Source organism: Dipodomys spectabilis, unplaced genomic scaffold (assembly GCF_019054845.1).
Source record: "Dipodomys spectabilis isolate Male_0828 unplaced genomic scaffold, ASM1905484v1 ptg000023l, whole genome shotgun sequence".
NCBI lineage: Eukaryota > Metazoa > Chordata > Mammalia > Rodentia > Heteromyidae > Dipodomys > Dipodomys spectabilis.
The window spans coordinates 5,502,614-5,518,191 of NW_024870700.1; the positions used below are offsets into that span (position 1 = coordinate 5,502,614).

Sequence of the window (15,578 nt, forward strand, 5' to 3'; positions counted from 1 at the left end):
CCCTCCAGTCACCCCCTTCCTCCTTCCCGGGGGCAGTGTATGACGCACAAGTGTCCCTTCTTGTTCCCTGGGTCAGTTCGTGAGATGTCACGACTTATCCGACCCCTGCCCGAGGTCTGACAGCTGAGGCCACCGATCTCAGGGTCCAAGCGCTGGGAGCACTCCCCTCCTCTCCCCCCCCCCTCCTGCCACGGGTCCTGCCATCCCGCCCCGCCCCCCGGGCGGCGACCTCTCCACCCTCCCCATGCCCCGCCCCTGTCGCCGGCGGCCACCACCCCACCACCAGCACACAGCACACTTGAGCCAGAGCTGCCCTGGTCAGTGGCCTGGCTCCCGCGCACGGTCCAGTGGCCGTGCAGCTTGGCCCTTGTTGGGCAGTGTGCTCCAGGACTGTCGTCCCTGACCAGGTTGGAGCCAGGAAGACCATGATTGCTCTGGCTGGCCCCCCTACAACCAACTTGTGGCGGGTTTTGTTCCTGGGATTGAGTACTGTCGGTGAGTCAAACCCGGGGCCAGGAAGGACTGGGGATGGAGGAGGGGGTGAACCTGACCCTGTAGGAGGACTTTGCACATGGATGAGGAACTTAATTGGGTGGGTGGGCCTACCGCTTGAGACTGGCTCTCTCCCATCGTTCCTCAGCCTAGGGTAGCGTTGGCTGGTGGGGATTGCCGCATCCTATGGCAGCAACAGCCCGTAGTTTGGGTGTGGGGTAGGGGTTGCGAGGGGATAAGGCCATCTTCATCTCCAGGCCAGACTGGGATACTTGTGATATGTGGTACCAGAACCATTTCCCTCTCCAACCCCCACTCAGCAGAGCTGGATGAGCTGATGCCTCCCTGAGACACCGACTAAAGAGCTTAAGGATTTAACTCCAGACCTCCCTCTTCCACCTCCCCTTCCCCCCAACTCAAGCCAATGTGAAACATTGGTCCCCAGCCTCGACATGGACGCCACCTACTTCACTGTCGATTTCCCAGCCCGGTTCCTGCGCTTGTCCCCTCCTGCTTCCTGCCCTGGAAATCCAGGGAGGTGCCCCCAAAGAATGACCATGAGGTCATGGACACAGGAAATGGAGGAAGGATTGGGATCCTAGAGGAGCCGAGTGGTCACATCATACCCCCAGACTCATTGTACCCAGCCGGAACAGGGGAAGAGGAAGGAGTGAGGAAGGGAAAACCCTAGAGCAAGTGCTTAAGCAGTCTGGAAGCATTGGGGCCATCTAACTTCAAGAGTAGCTGCGGGTGAGCCCATGTTATATCTTAGGGAGCAAGGACCTAGTAGGAGCAAGCCATTCCATTTGCTGCCTTCCGGACTGCTGCTGCTGCTGCTGCTTCTGCTTCTGCTCCTTGGGTCTCCATCAGGGTTTGGGGGCATCTGCTTTGACTCATTTCTTAGTTGGAGGATGCCAGAGCAGAGTTGGAAGGATGAAGAGTGAAAATCATGGGCTGGCAAGTTGGCTCAGTGGTAGAGTGCTTGCCTGGCATGCATGAGGCCCTGGGTTCGATTCCTCAGCAGAAAAAAAAAAGCCGGAAGTGGCGCTGTGGCTCAAGTGGTAGAGCGACTAGCCTTGAGCTGAAGAGCTGAGGGACAGCGCCCAGGCCCAGAGTTCAGGCCCCACGACCGGACCCCCCCCCCCCCAAAAAAAAAGTGAAAATCAGCTACCATGATGGGGACCTCTTAGCTCCTTTACCTAGAGTAAGTAGTCTACGTACCAGTCTATTCAGGGTATGAAGTGTTCATATCCCCAGACAAAGGAGTCTTATGAGTATCTCCCAATCTCCCCAAAGTATACAGCTTCCTGCCCTCTAGACTTGGTGTACCTGATCCAGAACCCCTTGGCTTCCAGCTCTGCCTTTGCACCTGAAGCCTCAGTGCCTTTTTCCCTCCTACATTTCCCCTAACTTTCCAATCCCCCTTCCTGCTGGGATACGGGGTCTCCAACAAGGGAGGAGAATCTGCATTTGCTGCCCGGCACCCTCGGTATCATCTGCAGGTTGACTGCAACCCTTTTTCTAAACCAGTTTCGAACCTCATTTTGGCACACTGAAGGTCAAGTTCCCACAGGCACCATGAGGGCTGCCCAGCTCCCACTGGCCTTGCATGGGTTAAAATGGGCTCTGGTCTGCTGGTGTGTGACCAGCACCCTGCAACTGCCTCTCTTGGTCCATGGGTTCCTCCACAGCTCAGTACTGCTGCCCCTAGGGCGTGAGAAGCCTGCTGGGGGAGTTTCTCAGAGAAAGAGGGGGACTAAAAATAGTAGCCCTGGGGAACACAGCGGGCCCATTTCCCTATCCTTTGGCCCTGTCCTGTTCCCTCACTCTGGTCCCTTGCTTCTGCTGCCCTGGGGTGTCCTTCCCTCAAACCCAACAACTCCCTGGAGAACCCAGACCAGTTTGAAAGACACTTAAACACAGGGGAGAGAGACTACAGGCCCCCCACTTCTGCTCTGGTTTCCTACTGAGGGTGTAAGACAGGCTGACTTGGTGTGTCCATTAGTATGTATGTATTTGAAATGCAGTTATAAACACAGGACCTGGGAGAGAGGATGGAAGTGGTCCCCTCCCTGGTGACAGTTTTCCGGGAGGAAACAGATACTGGCCTGCCCAAAGGCTCCAGGTGTGACCAGCGTCCGTCTTGTGAGCCAGGTCTCCAGGGGGCTTTGAGCTCCTTGAGGCCCAGGGTTGTTTTCGCCATAGAGCCTCCGGTCCAGCGGCCCCCATTGTCTTCTTCCTTATCTTAGGGCACAAGTTTCCTGCCCTGCCCACAGGGACCGGCCAGGAAATGGGAAGGGGGGGGGGGTTGCTGGGGAAGGATAAGGAATAGGAATGGGGGGTTTCTGAAGCAGTGGCCGTGGTGTGCATCCTGGATCCCTGACCCTTAGAATAAATCTCAGCCCGGCTGTACAGGGGCTCAGAGCTGAGTGGCTCCGTGGCCTCGGCCCCGCGTCTGGGTCATTTCTCCCCTGCAGGAGGTGGCATCTCAAATATGCGGTTACCTGGCCACCAGGGTCCTCAGGCTTGGTCAGGTACTAGCCCAAAGGATTTAGTACTGCTCCTTTGCCCCTTCGAAGGATAAAAAAGACAGCAAATTGAACTCATTGAAACTAACACCCCAGACCTCCCCTGCTCTAGAACAACCTGGCACCTGTCAGACTCTCAATGCTGCCTGTAATTCTGTGCAACCTAACAGATCCCAAGCGCCCTGGCCCCAAAAGGGCTCTCTACAGCTTTCTGTTTCTTAGCATGGCGGTCAACAGGTGGAGAGAGGGTAGCTGGGCTGCTAGGATCTCTCCTGCTACCAGTGGTTCAGAAGGAGCCAAGGGGCCGAATGGGTATCTGGGCTGCTTCCTAAGCCGCCTCTGTCACCAGATGGAGTCCTGGTGGCCGGGTGAGGTTGGCCACTCTTCCTTGCCTCTAGCCCAAGAAAGGAGATTAGGGGAACAAGTGTACTACATAGATCAAGAGTAGTAGACCTTGAGGTGACTCATGCTGGTAATCCCAGCTCCTCAGAAAGAAGGCTAAGCTCTGAAGAGCATTGTTTGTAGCTAGTCCCGGGCAGGGGGAGACTGTATCTCCAATTAACCACCAAAAAGTTGGAAGTGCAGCTGTGGCTCAAGTGGTAGAGTTGGTAGCCTTGAGGAAATAAAAAAAAAAAGCCTCAGGGACAGCAACCAGGCTCTGAGTTCAAGTCCTAGGACAGGCACGCGTGCGTGCGTGTGCGCTCATGCGCGCACGCACGCACACATACGCACACACAATAGATCTGCCCTTGCTCCCAAGATCTTCCTCTCCTCATTGGAAATCTGCTCCCTACCCTATCTTGGTGCAAAGGATCGATGCCGTGGGATGTGAATAAACATGTAGGAATGTGTCTCCATGGCTACTGTCCTCTCTCACTGCAGAACCTTCGTGGGTCTCATGAGGTAGGTTCTCAGCTGAACAGGAAGCCCGCCTTCTGCCCTTCGTACTCACTTTCCTCCCTTTGTCTCCAGTGTCCCCATCTCAGGCCCAGTTTGAGCTGCATGTGCCCACCGGCCTCACCAAGTTGCAGGCGGTAGAAGGGGCAGAAGTGGTGTTCCCAGTCTGGTACACTATGCCCGGGGAGATGCCTGATATCCAGCCATGGGAGGTGCCCTTCGTGATCTGGTTCCAGGAACAAAAAGGGAAAAATTCAGACCAGGTGAGGGAGAAAGCTTCCAGCCAGTGAGTGGCAAGCAGAGGTCCTCAGCTGGGGATGGAGGGAAGGGCTGTGGACCGGAGGAGGGGTGATCAAGAGCTGGGGATTTGGGAAGGAGTTTCAGGGAACACCAAGTGTCCACGGTGTATTTGTTCTTATCTTGCAGACTTCCCCAGAGATTTCTTTCCCCACCCTAGTTTCCCCTAGAAATCTAACAATCAAAGCACCACAAAAGCAGACATTTGCTTGCTATGGTGGAAGTGGATGCTGGGGCCATCCGTGGTGAAAAAGGAAAGGCTTAAGGCAAAAAAAGAAAATAAAAGCTGAGCTGTTTCTGTGTTAACATTCTCCATACTCCTCCCACCCACCCAACACTGGAGCTCTCCCAATGGGAGCCATACCTCCACTTCTGGCTTCTTACTGGTTCATTAGAGACAAGAATCTCACAGACTTTGCTGCACCAGCTGACTTTGAACGTTGATTCTCAGATACTCAGCCTCCTGAGTAGCTAGGATTTACAAGCATGAACCACCAGCACCTGGCCATTCTCTGTGCTTTGGGTAGTACCAAGTACAGGCCACTTCGATTCCTAAAGGCACCTCTATACCCAGAGGCAAAGGGAGGCTCCAATAACCTCCTGCCTTTCCATGACACAAGAGGTCATCACTTGCAGAAATTCCTCCCAAAGGTCCTGGAAAACAAGTTCAAGGAAGTCATTTGATGTTGAACTTCATGTTTATTTGCTAGCTTTTTAAAGGTATTTTACCTTCATTAACTTAAAGGTACAACACAACCACCCTCCACCCCCCACCTTCCATTTATATGTTTCCAGGTTTACAGAGCCTGGATCTCCTCTGCAGTCTTAAGTTTCTTTCATATATATTCCCTGTTACATTATCTTCCCTTCTCCTATTATGGCACCCTCCTAAACACACTGTGCAGCTTTTGAGAGGAAACCACAGCTGCTCTGCCTATGGGACCTGGTACAATGAGCGTGTGGCTGGGGCTGAACGGGAGCTAGTTCAGGTCAGAAGGGTGGGGGCAGATGAGGAGCCAAGTGAAGGCCAGTTTGGGGAAGGTAACTGGCTAAGCCAGCAGGCACAGGGCATCACAGAATAATAACAGGAGGTGTCCTGTGTGCCTCCTGTGTGTACCCTTCCCCTCAGCTGTTGTCATATATCAATGGGATTTTGTCAACCACAACATGGCGGGCATCTCTGGTTTACAACATGCCCTCCCGGAATGTGTCCCTGCTCCTGCAAGCCCTCCAAGAGAAAGACTCCGGCTCCTACCGCTGTTCTGTGAATGTACAAGACAGTCATGGCACCAACTGGGGCAACAGCGTCAAAACCATAGAGCTCAATGTGCTGGGTGAGTGAGAAGCAACCCCCCCCCCTCCCCACACAACCACAGCAGGTCAGAAGGTCCCCATGCTTCTCTCCCAAGGGAGCTGAGTATAATTCTTGCTGGTGGGACACGGAGCAGCAGAAGGGTTCTGAGGGGAGGAGAGAGAACCCGGGACCCCACTGGGTGTGGGTTTTAACTTCTCAACCATTTCTTAGTTCCTCCAGCTCCTCCATCTTGCCATCTTCTGGGGGTACCCCGGGTGGGGTCCAATGTGACCCTGAGCTGCCATTCCCCAAGGAGTAAACCTCTAGCAGAATACCAGTGGGAGCGGCTACCCCCATCCTCCAAGATTTTCTACCCACCAGTTTTAGGTGAGAGAATGTCTGCCGGTGGCTGTGTGGGGAAGGGGAAAGGGAAGAGGTACTGGAGGGACTGGGTGACAAGGGAGGGCATCCATGGGAAAGACTCAGGAGGAGGAGGATGTGGGGAGCAGGGTGAAAATTAGGCTCCAGTAGATTACAATGGGATAACTTCGTTGAACAGCTAACTTACAGTTTAACAAGATGAATTATCAGGACATTGAAACATGCTTCCTCCTAGCTGGAGGTGAATTGGGGGGAGGGGCAGATGAATAGAGAGAGGAAGGATGGGAGAATACAGTCTTACCACTCAGAGTGAAAATGGAGCCAGGTAGCTTGAAGGATGAGTAGGGTTGGGTGGAGGAAGAGGAGGACAATGCTGGGAGGAGAATGCTTTAATCAAGATGCATTATATTCATAAACTGATCTCTTTAATTGAAACTCTTTTATACAACTACTTAAGATATTTTGGGGAGAGGCGGGGAAGGGGGAGGAGAGGGGAGTCCTGGGCTTGAACTCAGGGCCTGGGCTCTGTCCCTGAGCTTTTTGTTGTTGTTGTTGTTCAAAGCTAGCGCTCTACCACTTTGAGCCACAGCTCCACTTCCAGTTTTGTTGTGGTTAATTGGAGATTAGAGTCTCACAAACACCTACCTGAGCTGTTTTCTAACCATAATTTTCAGATCTCAGCCTCCTGAGTAGTTAGGATTACAGATGTGAGCCACCAGTGCCAGGTGAAAAAAAATTTTTAATGGGAAAAAAAAGGTGGCTCATGCCTATAATCCTAGCTACTCAGGAGGCTGACATCTGAAGATTGCAGTTCAAAGCCAGCCTGGGCAGGAAAATCCATGAGTCTCTCATCTCCCATAAACTACTCAGAAAAAGCTGTAAGTGACACTGTGGCTCAAGTGGTAAAGTTCTACCCTTAAGCACAGAGAGTCTCAAAGACAGAGCCCAGGCCCTGAGTTCAAGCCCCAGGACCAACAAAAAAAAGAAAGAAAGGAAGGAAGAAGGAAGGAAGGAAGAAAAAATTATGCTCAGTTTTCTGCATATAGGTTCCTTACTTATAAGGATTGGACAGGTATACAGGTTTATGTTAAGGTATCAGTTGGGAGCAGTAAGGAGTGGAAATGGAGGTAATGGGCTAACAGGTTGCAGTTGGGAACAGAGCCCTGCATGCTAGCTGTAATGCATTTTTCCCTGCATCAGAAGACAGCTAGGTGGCAACTCCGAGTCAAAGAGGATATTGCAGAGTCAGGACAGGGTTGTTTTTCTCACCTGGGGAAGAAGGTCTCTGAGGTGATAACTAAATTTGTGTCCACAGATCCTGTGCGTGGGTCTTTAACCCTCACCAACCTTTCTAGTGCCATGTCTGGAGTCTATGTCTGCAAAGTCCAGAATATAGTGGGAAGTGCCCAGTGCAATGTAACTCTGGAAGTGAGCACAGGTCAGTGAGGGGTAAGTGTGGTTAAGGAGAAGTGTGGTCAATGGTGAGGGTGGTTTGCAGACGGAGGGTTGGAAGCCTGTCTGTTGACATCTCTCTTTATATCAAGGGAGGGAGCTTGCCTTGGTCAAAGGTTTGTAACGTTTGGTCAGTGGCCTCTTTCTGCTTGACCACGTTCCATCTCCCTTCTTTTTTAAAATTAAAAAAAATTATGCCAGTCCTAGGGCTTGAACTCAGGGCCTGAGTGCTATCTCTTAGCACTCTACCACTTGAGCCACAGTTTCACTTCTGGCTTTTTTTGGTGGATAATTGAAGGTAAAAGTCTCATGGATGTTCTTGGCTTCAAACCATGTTCCTCAGATCTCAGCCTCCTGAGGTAACTAGGATTATAGACATGAACCATCAGTGTCTGGTCCATCTCTCTTCTTTTCTTTCTTTTTTGTCAGTCATGGGGCTTGAGTTTAGGGCCTGGTCACTGTCCCAGAGCTCTTTTGCTCAAGGCTAACATTCTACCACTTTGAGCCATAGCACCACTTCCAGTTTTCTGGTGGTTCATTGGAGATAAGAGTTTCATGGACTTTCCTGCCCAGACTGGCTTTGAACTATGGTCCTCAGATCTCGGCCTTCAGATTAGCTAGGATTATAGACATGAGACATAGGATTATAGACATTGTCTGGCCCATCTCCCTTCTTAACAGTGTTAAAAAGAGACTATTATGTGGTCATGGGGTACTGAAACTGAAAAGGGTAGGGTCCATCTGGGGATTCCTGTCTGACGTGAAGCTATTTCCAGAGTCTAGGGCCGCAGTAATTGCTGGAGCAGTTGTGGGTACTCTGGTTGGATTGGTGCTGCTGGTTGGGCTAGTCCTCTTGTACCAACGCCGGGACAAGGCCCCAGAGGAACTGGCCAATGATATCAAGTAAGTGTTCCTGGTCTCTCCTAACTTCCTGACAGAATCTGGGAATTCAGCTCCCACCTAATGGAAGGGTGGGTAGTTAGTAAAACATCATTTCTCTAGGGAGTTATAAAGGAAGGGGAGAGGGCTTGGAAGAGGGGAGGGAGTGAGAAAGAGAGAGAGAGCGAGCCATTAAAAGAGAAATTCTGTGTGTGTGTGGGGGAGAGAGAGAGAGAGAGAGACATAGATCATGTAGAAAACCCTCTTCTTCCTTCTGCTTCTGACCTCTTATTATTTCCTTGATAACCAGGGAGGACGCCACTGCTCCCCGAACCCTGCCCTGGACCAAGGGCTCAGACACACTCTCCAAGAATGGAACTCTTTCCTCTGTCACCTCAGCACGCGCCTTCCAGCCACCCCAGGGCCCTCCTAGGCCCAGTGTATTGACCCCCACGCCCAGTCTCTCTAGCCAGGCCCTGTCCTCACCAAAACATCCCAGAACAAAAGAGGCCCCCCCTCAGCCAGTATCCCTGACCCCTGGGGGAGTTTCCTCCTCTTCCCTGAGCCATATGGGTGCCGTACCTGTGATGGTGCCTGCCCAGAATCAGGCTGGGTCTCTAGTGTGACAACTCAGGCAATCATTGGGCAAATGATCTGGTGTCTCTCCTTGTATCCTGTAGCACAGAAGCCTGGGTTGGGGAGGATAGCCACATTCCAGGCCTCCAGTCCTCTGCCCTCACCATGCTTGACTGTGAGAGAAGTAAGCCCAAATGCCCAGGAGGTCAGAGGAAAAGAAGAGGAGAACCTGGGGATCAGAGAGAACCTCCCCCCCCCATCCCTCTGTTTGTCTCTATGAAGCCAGCTGAATGCTGAGGAGACTGGCTACCCTCTAAGGGCTGTGGAGATTTCCAGTCAGTGAGTCCACAGGCCACCAGCATCTGTACCATGTTCTTACCTAATGCTGTCCTTTGTTGCCACTCCAGCTCTTAAACTGACCTGTTGACCTGAAACCTCTTTGTACAACTATTTAAAGATCATTTTTTTTAATTGGAAAAAAAAAAAAAAGATAAACATCTCCTGCTTGCTTGGTTGAGTGTTGTTGGGGCACAGGTTAGGGAAGACATTGTAAAAACGAACTTGAATTGTGATTTTTGTTTTGCAGATTTCAATAAAGATACAATGCATTTGTATAAAATAAGTATGAAGTTTGCCTTTTCTAACTGAAAATTCTGAGAAATCGAGCTTCAGGCATTTGGAAAATAGATCCTACCAGGCTGTATACCCGAGAGTCTTTGTACAGAGCCTTCCACCTTTCTGGCTTAGCAGAGCCCTTTCTTTAGTCATCTTTTTATTTTGTTGTTTTTTTGGGGGGTGGGGAAGTACTGGAATTTGAGCTCAGAGTCTCATGCTAGACAGCTGCTCTACCACTTGAGTCATGCCCTGAGCCCTAGAAAGGTCATCCGCTGTCCTGTGAAAGGAGAAACACCAAGACCCAGACATTAATGAGTTCTTTATCCAGTCTGAGAAGCAAAGATGGATGAACTAGCTGGAGCCTTGCTGCTGGAGCCTTGAGGTTTCCTGTTAGGGTGCTCATGTACCCCCATGGCTTCCTGATCTCTAAGGGAACCTCACTTAGGCTTTGTCTAACACCAAATCCTTAACAAACACACCCTCTTGTTGACTGAGGGAGAGCTGGGCATAGGAGGTCTGAATTCCCTCATGCCCTTTCCTGCCAAGAGTGCAGTTTTCCTGGCCATAGAATAGAGTGACTCTGAGAGCAAGGAGATGGATGGAGACTCTTACCTTCACCAAGTGGTGAATCAGAGGGGCTTGGAAGGAAGACAAATCTCTGGAGGAACCAGAACTGGGGCTGTCTTGAGCCTCCCAAAGAGCTGAAGTCATTTGGCAACTGTCTAATCATCAGAAGCCTCCTCTTCGTCCGCAGACACTTGCACTGCGAGCGGCTGTTCTGAGCCCTCGCCTTCACTGTGCCACTCAATGCCTGGAGCCCTTTCCACAGCCTGACTGCTTCAGAAATTGGGGGGAAGAGGGAAGAAGGAGGAAGCAGGGTTCGAGTGATCCCAGAATGGGGCCTGGCGGAGGGAGGAGCTGGCCTGTGGTTGCTGGCCTCTCCCCTTATTTGCTCTCAGATAGCCAGTTTCTTTCCTACCCAGCACTGCCAGCCCCTGCCCTTCCCTTACCCACACAACCAGACACCCCGACAGACACCAGGACCAACACAGCAAGAGCAGCTATGGCCTGGTTCCCTGGGGGACCTTCCCTTGGCTGGACCCTGCTGGCCTTCTCGTGCCTAAGTGGTGAGGAGGGGCTGGGCGGGGCCAGAGCCAAGGGACAGGGGCACTGGGCTCCTCTGGGCCTGCTCAGCCCTTGTGGGTTGGGCTGGGGCTGCCTAGGAGTCCAGGAGGCTCTGGGAGGGAGGGAGGGGGTAGGGTGGCTGAAGGCCTGGAGGGCAGAGGTGGGAAGCCAGAGCAGGCTAAGAGTTTGGACTCTCCGGCTACCCACCAGGGTGTGTTTTTTTGTTTTTCCTTGTCCTGCCAACAAACCCTCATACCTGCTCCAGTCTCAGCCCTTTTACCCACAAAAACCTGACTGGGCTGTAAGTCCCTCCCTCCCGGAAACAACAGGTTTCTGGAAGACAGGGATCGCTGGGAGGGATTTGTGCTGAGCCCAGGGAGTCCCCGTAGATATCCCAGCATGGATATCCCAGTTTGGACTGGACCCTCAAGATCAGCGGGATGGGGGTCCCGCCTTGCCTTTGCATCCACAGCCCCAGGGCTAGCTGTGGAGGTGACCGTACCAGCCGAACAGCTGAGTGTCCCCGTGGGCGAGACTGCAGAGCTGCGCTGCAGCTATAGCACGTCAGTGGGAGACAACTTCGCTCTGGAGTGGAGCTTCGTGCAGCCTGGGAAGCCCGTCTCTGCATCTCAACCCGTGAGCTGAGGGCCACTGTGCCCAGTGGGCTTGGGCTAGGGACAGGGAACTCACCCAGGATGGGGTGTGGTTGTCTCTTGCTGGACCTTCTCAGGGCTGCCATCTTTGTGGATCCTGGATCTTTCTTCTCCCATTGTTTCCAGATCCAGCAATCCCTAGTGTCTACACAATTACTGTGGCAGTGACTAAACTCACTGCCCCTGGGGGTGGTATACTGATTGGGTACTACTTTGTCCCCATTAGGCTACAGAATGTCATCTCCCTGACTGGCAGCAAGGGGCCTTCTACCCACTTCTGTGTGGAAGGACCATGGTTGAAAAGGGGACGCATGTGTTTGTCTTCTTCCCCTTCTCAGATCCTCTACTTCACCAATGGCAATCTGTATCCCACTGGTTCTAAGGCGAAGAGGGCTAGCTTGCTCCAGAATCCCCCCACAGGAGGAGTGGCCACCCTGAAACTGACTGATGTCCATCCCTCTGATACTGGAACTTACCTCTGCCATGTTAACAACCCCCCAGATTTCTACACCAATGGGTTGGGGTTAATCAACCTTACTGTGTTAGGTAAGACAAACTGGAGGCTCCCCCTGCCCACCACACCACCACTTATGTACCCTGAAAATGTGCACCAGCCCCAGAAAAGTCTCCTTGTATTTGGATTTGCAGCCCAAGCACACAACTGTGGTTCAAGGGGGAAAAATAATACCTACTTCCCAAGAATTCTAACTTAGATGGTCAGACTCCATCCTTCACAATGTCTGCTCAGATCTGACAAAAGATCTGAGAGGAGAGAGAGAGCTCTTCTCATATATGGGGATCTGAGTCATAGCCCCACCAGTACAGAGCCTCCTGTTGGTATCTTGAATTTGGATTCCAGCCCTCACAATGTAAGTTGGCAGAGAAAGAAAGTCATAAAAGGAACAAAAGTTTCTGTGTATGTGTGTCAGTACTAGAGCTTGAACTCAGGGTGCTGTCCCTTAGTTTTTTCACTCTAATATAGTTCTCTATCCTCAAGCCACAGCTCCACTTCTTTTTGGTGATTCTTGCCTGGACTGGCCTTCAAAGCTCGATCCTCAGATCTCAGCCTCCTGGGTAGCTAGGATTACAGATGCAAGCCATAGATACCTAGCTTTTCCACAGGACCGTTTAGTGTCCAGAGCTTCCATCTCACCTTACACCAGAGCCTACTCAGGAGTAAGCAGCTGGAAGAAACTATTAAAGCAACAAGGAATGTGATTTTGGAAACGAGAAAGACCTAGGATGGGATGTCTGCTATGTTCAAATATCTGAAGGGCAGTCATGTGGAAGAGAAAGTTCATTTCTCTTTGTGGGCTCAGAGGATGGAACCAATGGGTGGATATTATATTATCACAGATTTTGGCTCAGCATGAGGAAGATTTTTTTTTTTCTAACCATCAGAATTTCCAATGGTGGAAATCACTTCCTGGCAATGCAGTTGTGAGTGAAGAGAGGACCACTATTTGGCAGGCTTAATGAAGCAGGAAACAGAGCACTTCACTATAATTTTTTTTTTTTGCAGTGCCTCCCAATCGCCCCTTATGTAGTCAGAGTGGAACAACTTCAGTGGGAGGCTCTGCCGCTCTGCGATGTAGTTCTTCTGAAGGAGCTCCCAGGCCAGTGTACAACTGGGTGCGTCTAGGATCTTCTCCTACCCCTTCTCCTGGCAGTATGGTTCAAGGTAAGGGGCCAGGGCATCAGGAAGAGGATAGACTGGAGACCTGAGCAGATCTGTTCTCTGAACACCATACACTCACATTCTCATGGCTAGGGATGGGAGACCAACTACCATACCCTTCCCTGGCCTCTTCCTTGTATTGTTCCCTTCCTGTCTGTCTTCCTGTGGCTGGGTTCTTGGGAGAATTACTCAAGCTAAATATCCTCTTGGTTTTCTGGTAGGAAATAGTCTTATGTGTCTAGAGATTTCTTAAATGAATCACTGCCAAACTGCCTAGAGAGGAAACTGAGGCAGAGTTTCCTGGGACCAACTTGAATCCAAAAAAACCCTATCAGTCCAGGCCCCTCCTCCCAGGTTATTTCTTGCTGAGTGTTTTGCCTTCTAAAGCAAAACAAAGAATTTATAGAGGCTCAGATAGGCCTAGAGCCAGTGGTATGTGGGGGGTGGGGTGGGGGGGGGCGCGTGCATGCGCACATGCACCAGGATTGGACTTGACTCCGAGCCTCACGTTGTTTGGCTTTCTCACCCAAGGTTGGAGCTCTACCACTTGAACCACATTTCTACTTCCAGATTTTTGCTGATTAACTGAAAATAAGGGTCTTACTGACTTTTCTGCCAGGTTGGTTTGGATCTGCAGGCCTCAGATCTCTGCCTCCTAAGTAGTGAGGATCAGGGGCGTGAGCCATCATCAGTGCTTGGCTTTTCAGAGAAGAATGTCGCATTCTGATCTTTTATCCCCTAACCGGAAACCTGCCCTCGGCCAGAAAGCATCCTCCTCCATCACTTTCACACGTGTGCACTTCCCTCTCCCTCGACAAGGCAGCAACGTGGGGTAGAAAGAGCATAGAAATGGCCATAGCTTTGGAATCCCACTCCAGCTCATCTCCCACAAATGACTTACTTTTTGAGTCAGCTTCTCCATCAGTTAATGGGGTTAGTCCCTCTCTGGCGGAATTGGTGTAAGGATAAAATGGAGTGTGCCATCCCCACAGTAAGTGTTCACTGTGAGTTGCATGCATGAATGCACCACACCCCTTCTCTCCATCTTGCAGATGAGGTATCTGGTCAGCTCATCCTCACCAATCTTTCACTGACTTCCTCTGGCATCTACCGCTGTGTGGCTACGAACCAGATGGGCAGTGCATCCTGTGAGCTGACGCTCTCTGTGACTGGTAAAGAGTGCTGGGCAAAGGCTTGGCTTGGGGAGGCTTTTCAAAATGCTCAGGATGAGCCAACAGAGTTCTGCAGCTCTGAGGGGTTCCTATGTCTCCTTAGGCTCCTCCGAAGGCCGAGTGGCTGGGACTCTGATTGGGGTGCTCCTGGGTGTGCTTCTGCTATCAGTTGCTGCATTCTGCCTGATCAGGATCCAGAAAGAGAGGAAGACCAAGGCCAAGGAGACATATGGGGGTAGTGACCTGAGGTGAGTAGGGTTAGGGGTGATGGAAAGAGGGATGAAAAGGCTTGTACTGAACATGGGCTCCTCCTGCCCTCAAAACCTGACATGGTTAAAGGTATTTAGGAGCAGGGAGTGGTGCCCAGCACTGGCATTTGGTGGCAGCAGCAATGGCAATATAACCTTTTTAATTTCATGGATGGAAGAGTGATCTCACAGCTGAGGTGCAGATGGCTGAGTTTGCTGGATCTCCTTGACTTTCCTCATGCTTAAAAAACATTGTTTTCCCATGCTCACATACATACATACATACATACATGCCACTTGGAAGTAGTTGTGGGAGGTGAATACCCAGAATTGGGTTTGTCCTGATCATTTGGCTAAGCTTAGTTTTTCTGTGTGGGGCAATCAGGGAAGGAGGCCAAAGCCACCTCTGTCATCTGCTTAAGTTGCAAGTTGTACAGTCCAAGAATAGGGACCAGAGCAACATTTTCGTGTGACTTACATTTAGATGTAAGTCACCAAGAATTTGCAAAACATTGAGATTCTGGCTACTTTCTGTTTCTTCTGGAGCAAAATTGTGTGTGTGTGTGTGTGTGTTGGGGGCAGATAAAGTCTGGAATCTTCCTCAAAGTTCTACAGATGATTCTTATGGCAATAAAATTCAAGTCACTGGGCTAGACTGCCCTCTGAAGGGTGCGTCTAGCCTAAGAACATGCTTGTTTCCTTCAGAGAAGATGCTGTGGCTCCTGGGATGTCTGAGCAAGCTTCTGTGAAGGCGGATTCTAGCAAAGGCCTCCTGGAAAGGTCCCCATCTGCTAGCACTGCGACAACCACCAAGTCCAAGCTCTCTATGGTTGTATGACCCCTCCTCGTGATCGCTGAGGGCAATGAGGGAATCTCAATAATGAAAGCCTTTGGGTACCATATCGCCTCCTTCTTACTGCCGGTATAGCCAGGTCCTCTAGGCTGTCCAAAGAGCATTACCAGTAAGGAACAGGCTTACAGTTCCCCAAGACGATGCTGTAAGCAGGAAGGCTGATTGGATCAAAAGGGTAAGGGGCTCAACCTAAATCCCTTTCCCCTGTTCCCACCCCTCCACCCGCCACATTTTGGTCAGATTTACTCTAGCCCCAAGTGGTGGCCTTGTGCACCCAGCTCCTCCCCGCTCCAGCACCCTCGGAACACTTGGACATTCCTCTTTATTGTTCACATTCCATCCCAGCACGGTCACATGCACACGCGGAGATTAAAAACCTTCCGGCCACAGCCCCGGGAGCCCGGCAGGGAGGCGGGGCCGGCAGGGACAGGGGCGGGG

General features: G+C 51.3%; 2 protein-coding genes across 2 annotated transcripts; both read left to right on the plus strand.

Annotated features, from left to right (window-relative positions):
* Window positions 1–299: 299 nt before the first annotated feature.
* Window positions 300–9,415, plus strand: Esam (endothelial cell adhesion molecule). Its single transcript, XM_042674839.1, has 7 exons — window positions 300–495; window positions 3,993–4,180; window positions 5,344–5,548; window positions 5,740–5,895; window positions 7,205–7,327; window positions 8,118–8,244; window positions 8,531–9,415. The coding sequence occupies exons 1-7, from the start codon at window positions 426–428 to the stop codon at window positions 8,844–8,846; spliced, it is 1,185 nt and encodes a 394-aa protein (XP_042530773.1). The 5' UTR covers window positions 300–425; the 3' UTR covers window positions 8,847–9,415.
* Window positions 9,416–10,432: 1,017 nt separating this feature from the next.
* Vsig2 (V-set and immunoglobulin domain containing 2) lies at window positions 10,433–15,184 on the plus strand. Its single transcript, XM_042674840.1, has 7 exons — window positions 10,433–10,538; window positions 11,009–11,172; window positions 11,528–11,735; window positions 12,712–12,870; window positions 13,920–14,039; window positions 14,143–14,287; window positions 14,993–15,184. The coding sequence occupies exons 1-7, from the start codon at window positions 10,475–10,477 to the stop codon at window positions 15,123–15,125; spliced, it is 993 nt and encodes a 330-aa protein (XP_042530774.1). The 5' UTR covers window positions 10,433–10,474; the 3' UTR covers window positions 15,126–15,184.
* Window positions 15,185–15,578: the final 394 nt, after the last annotated feature.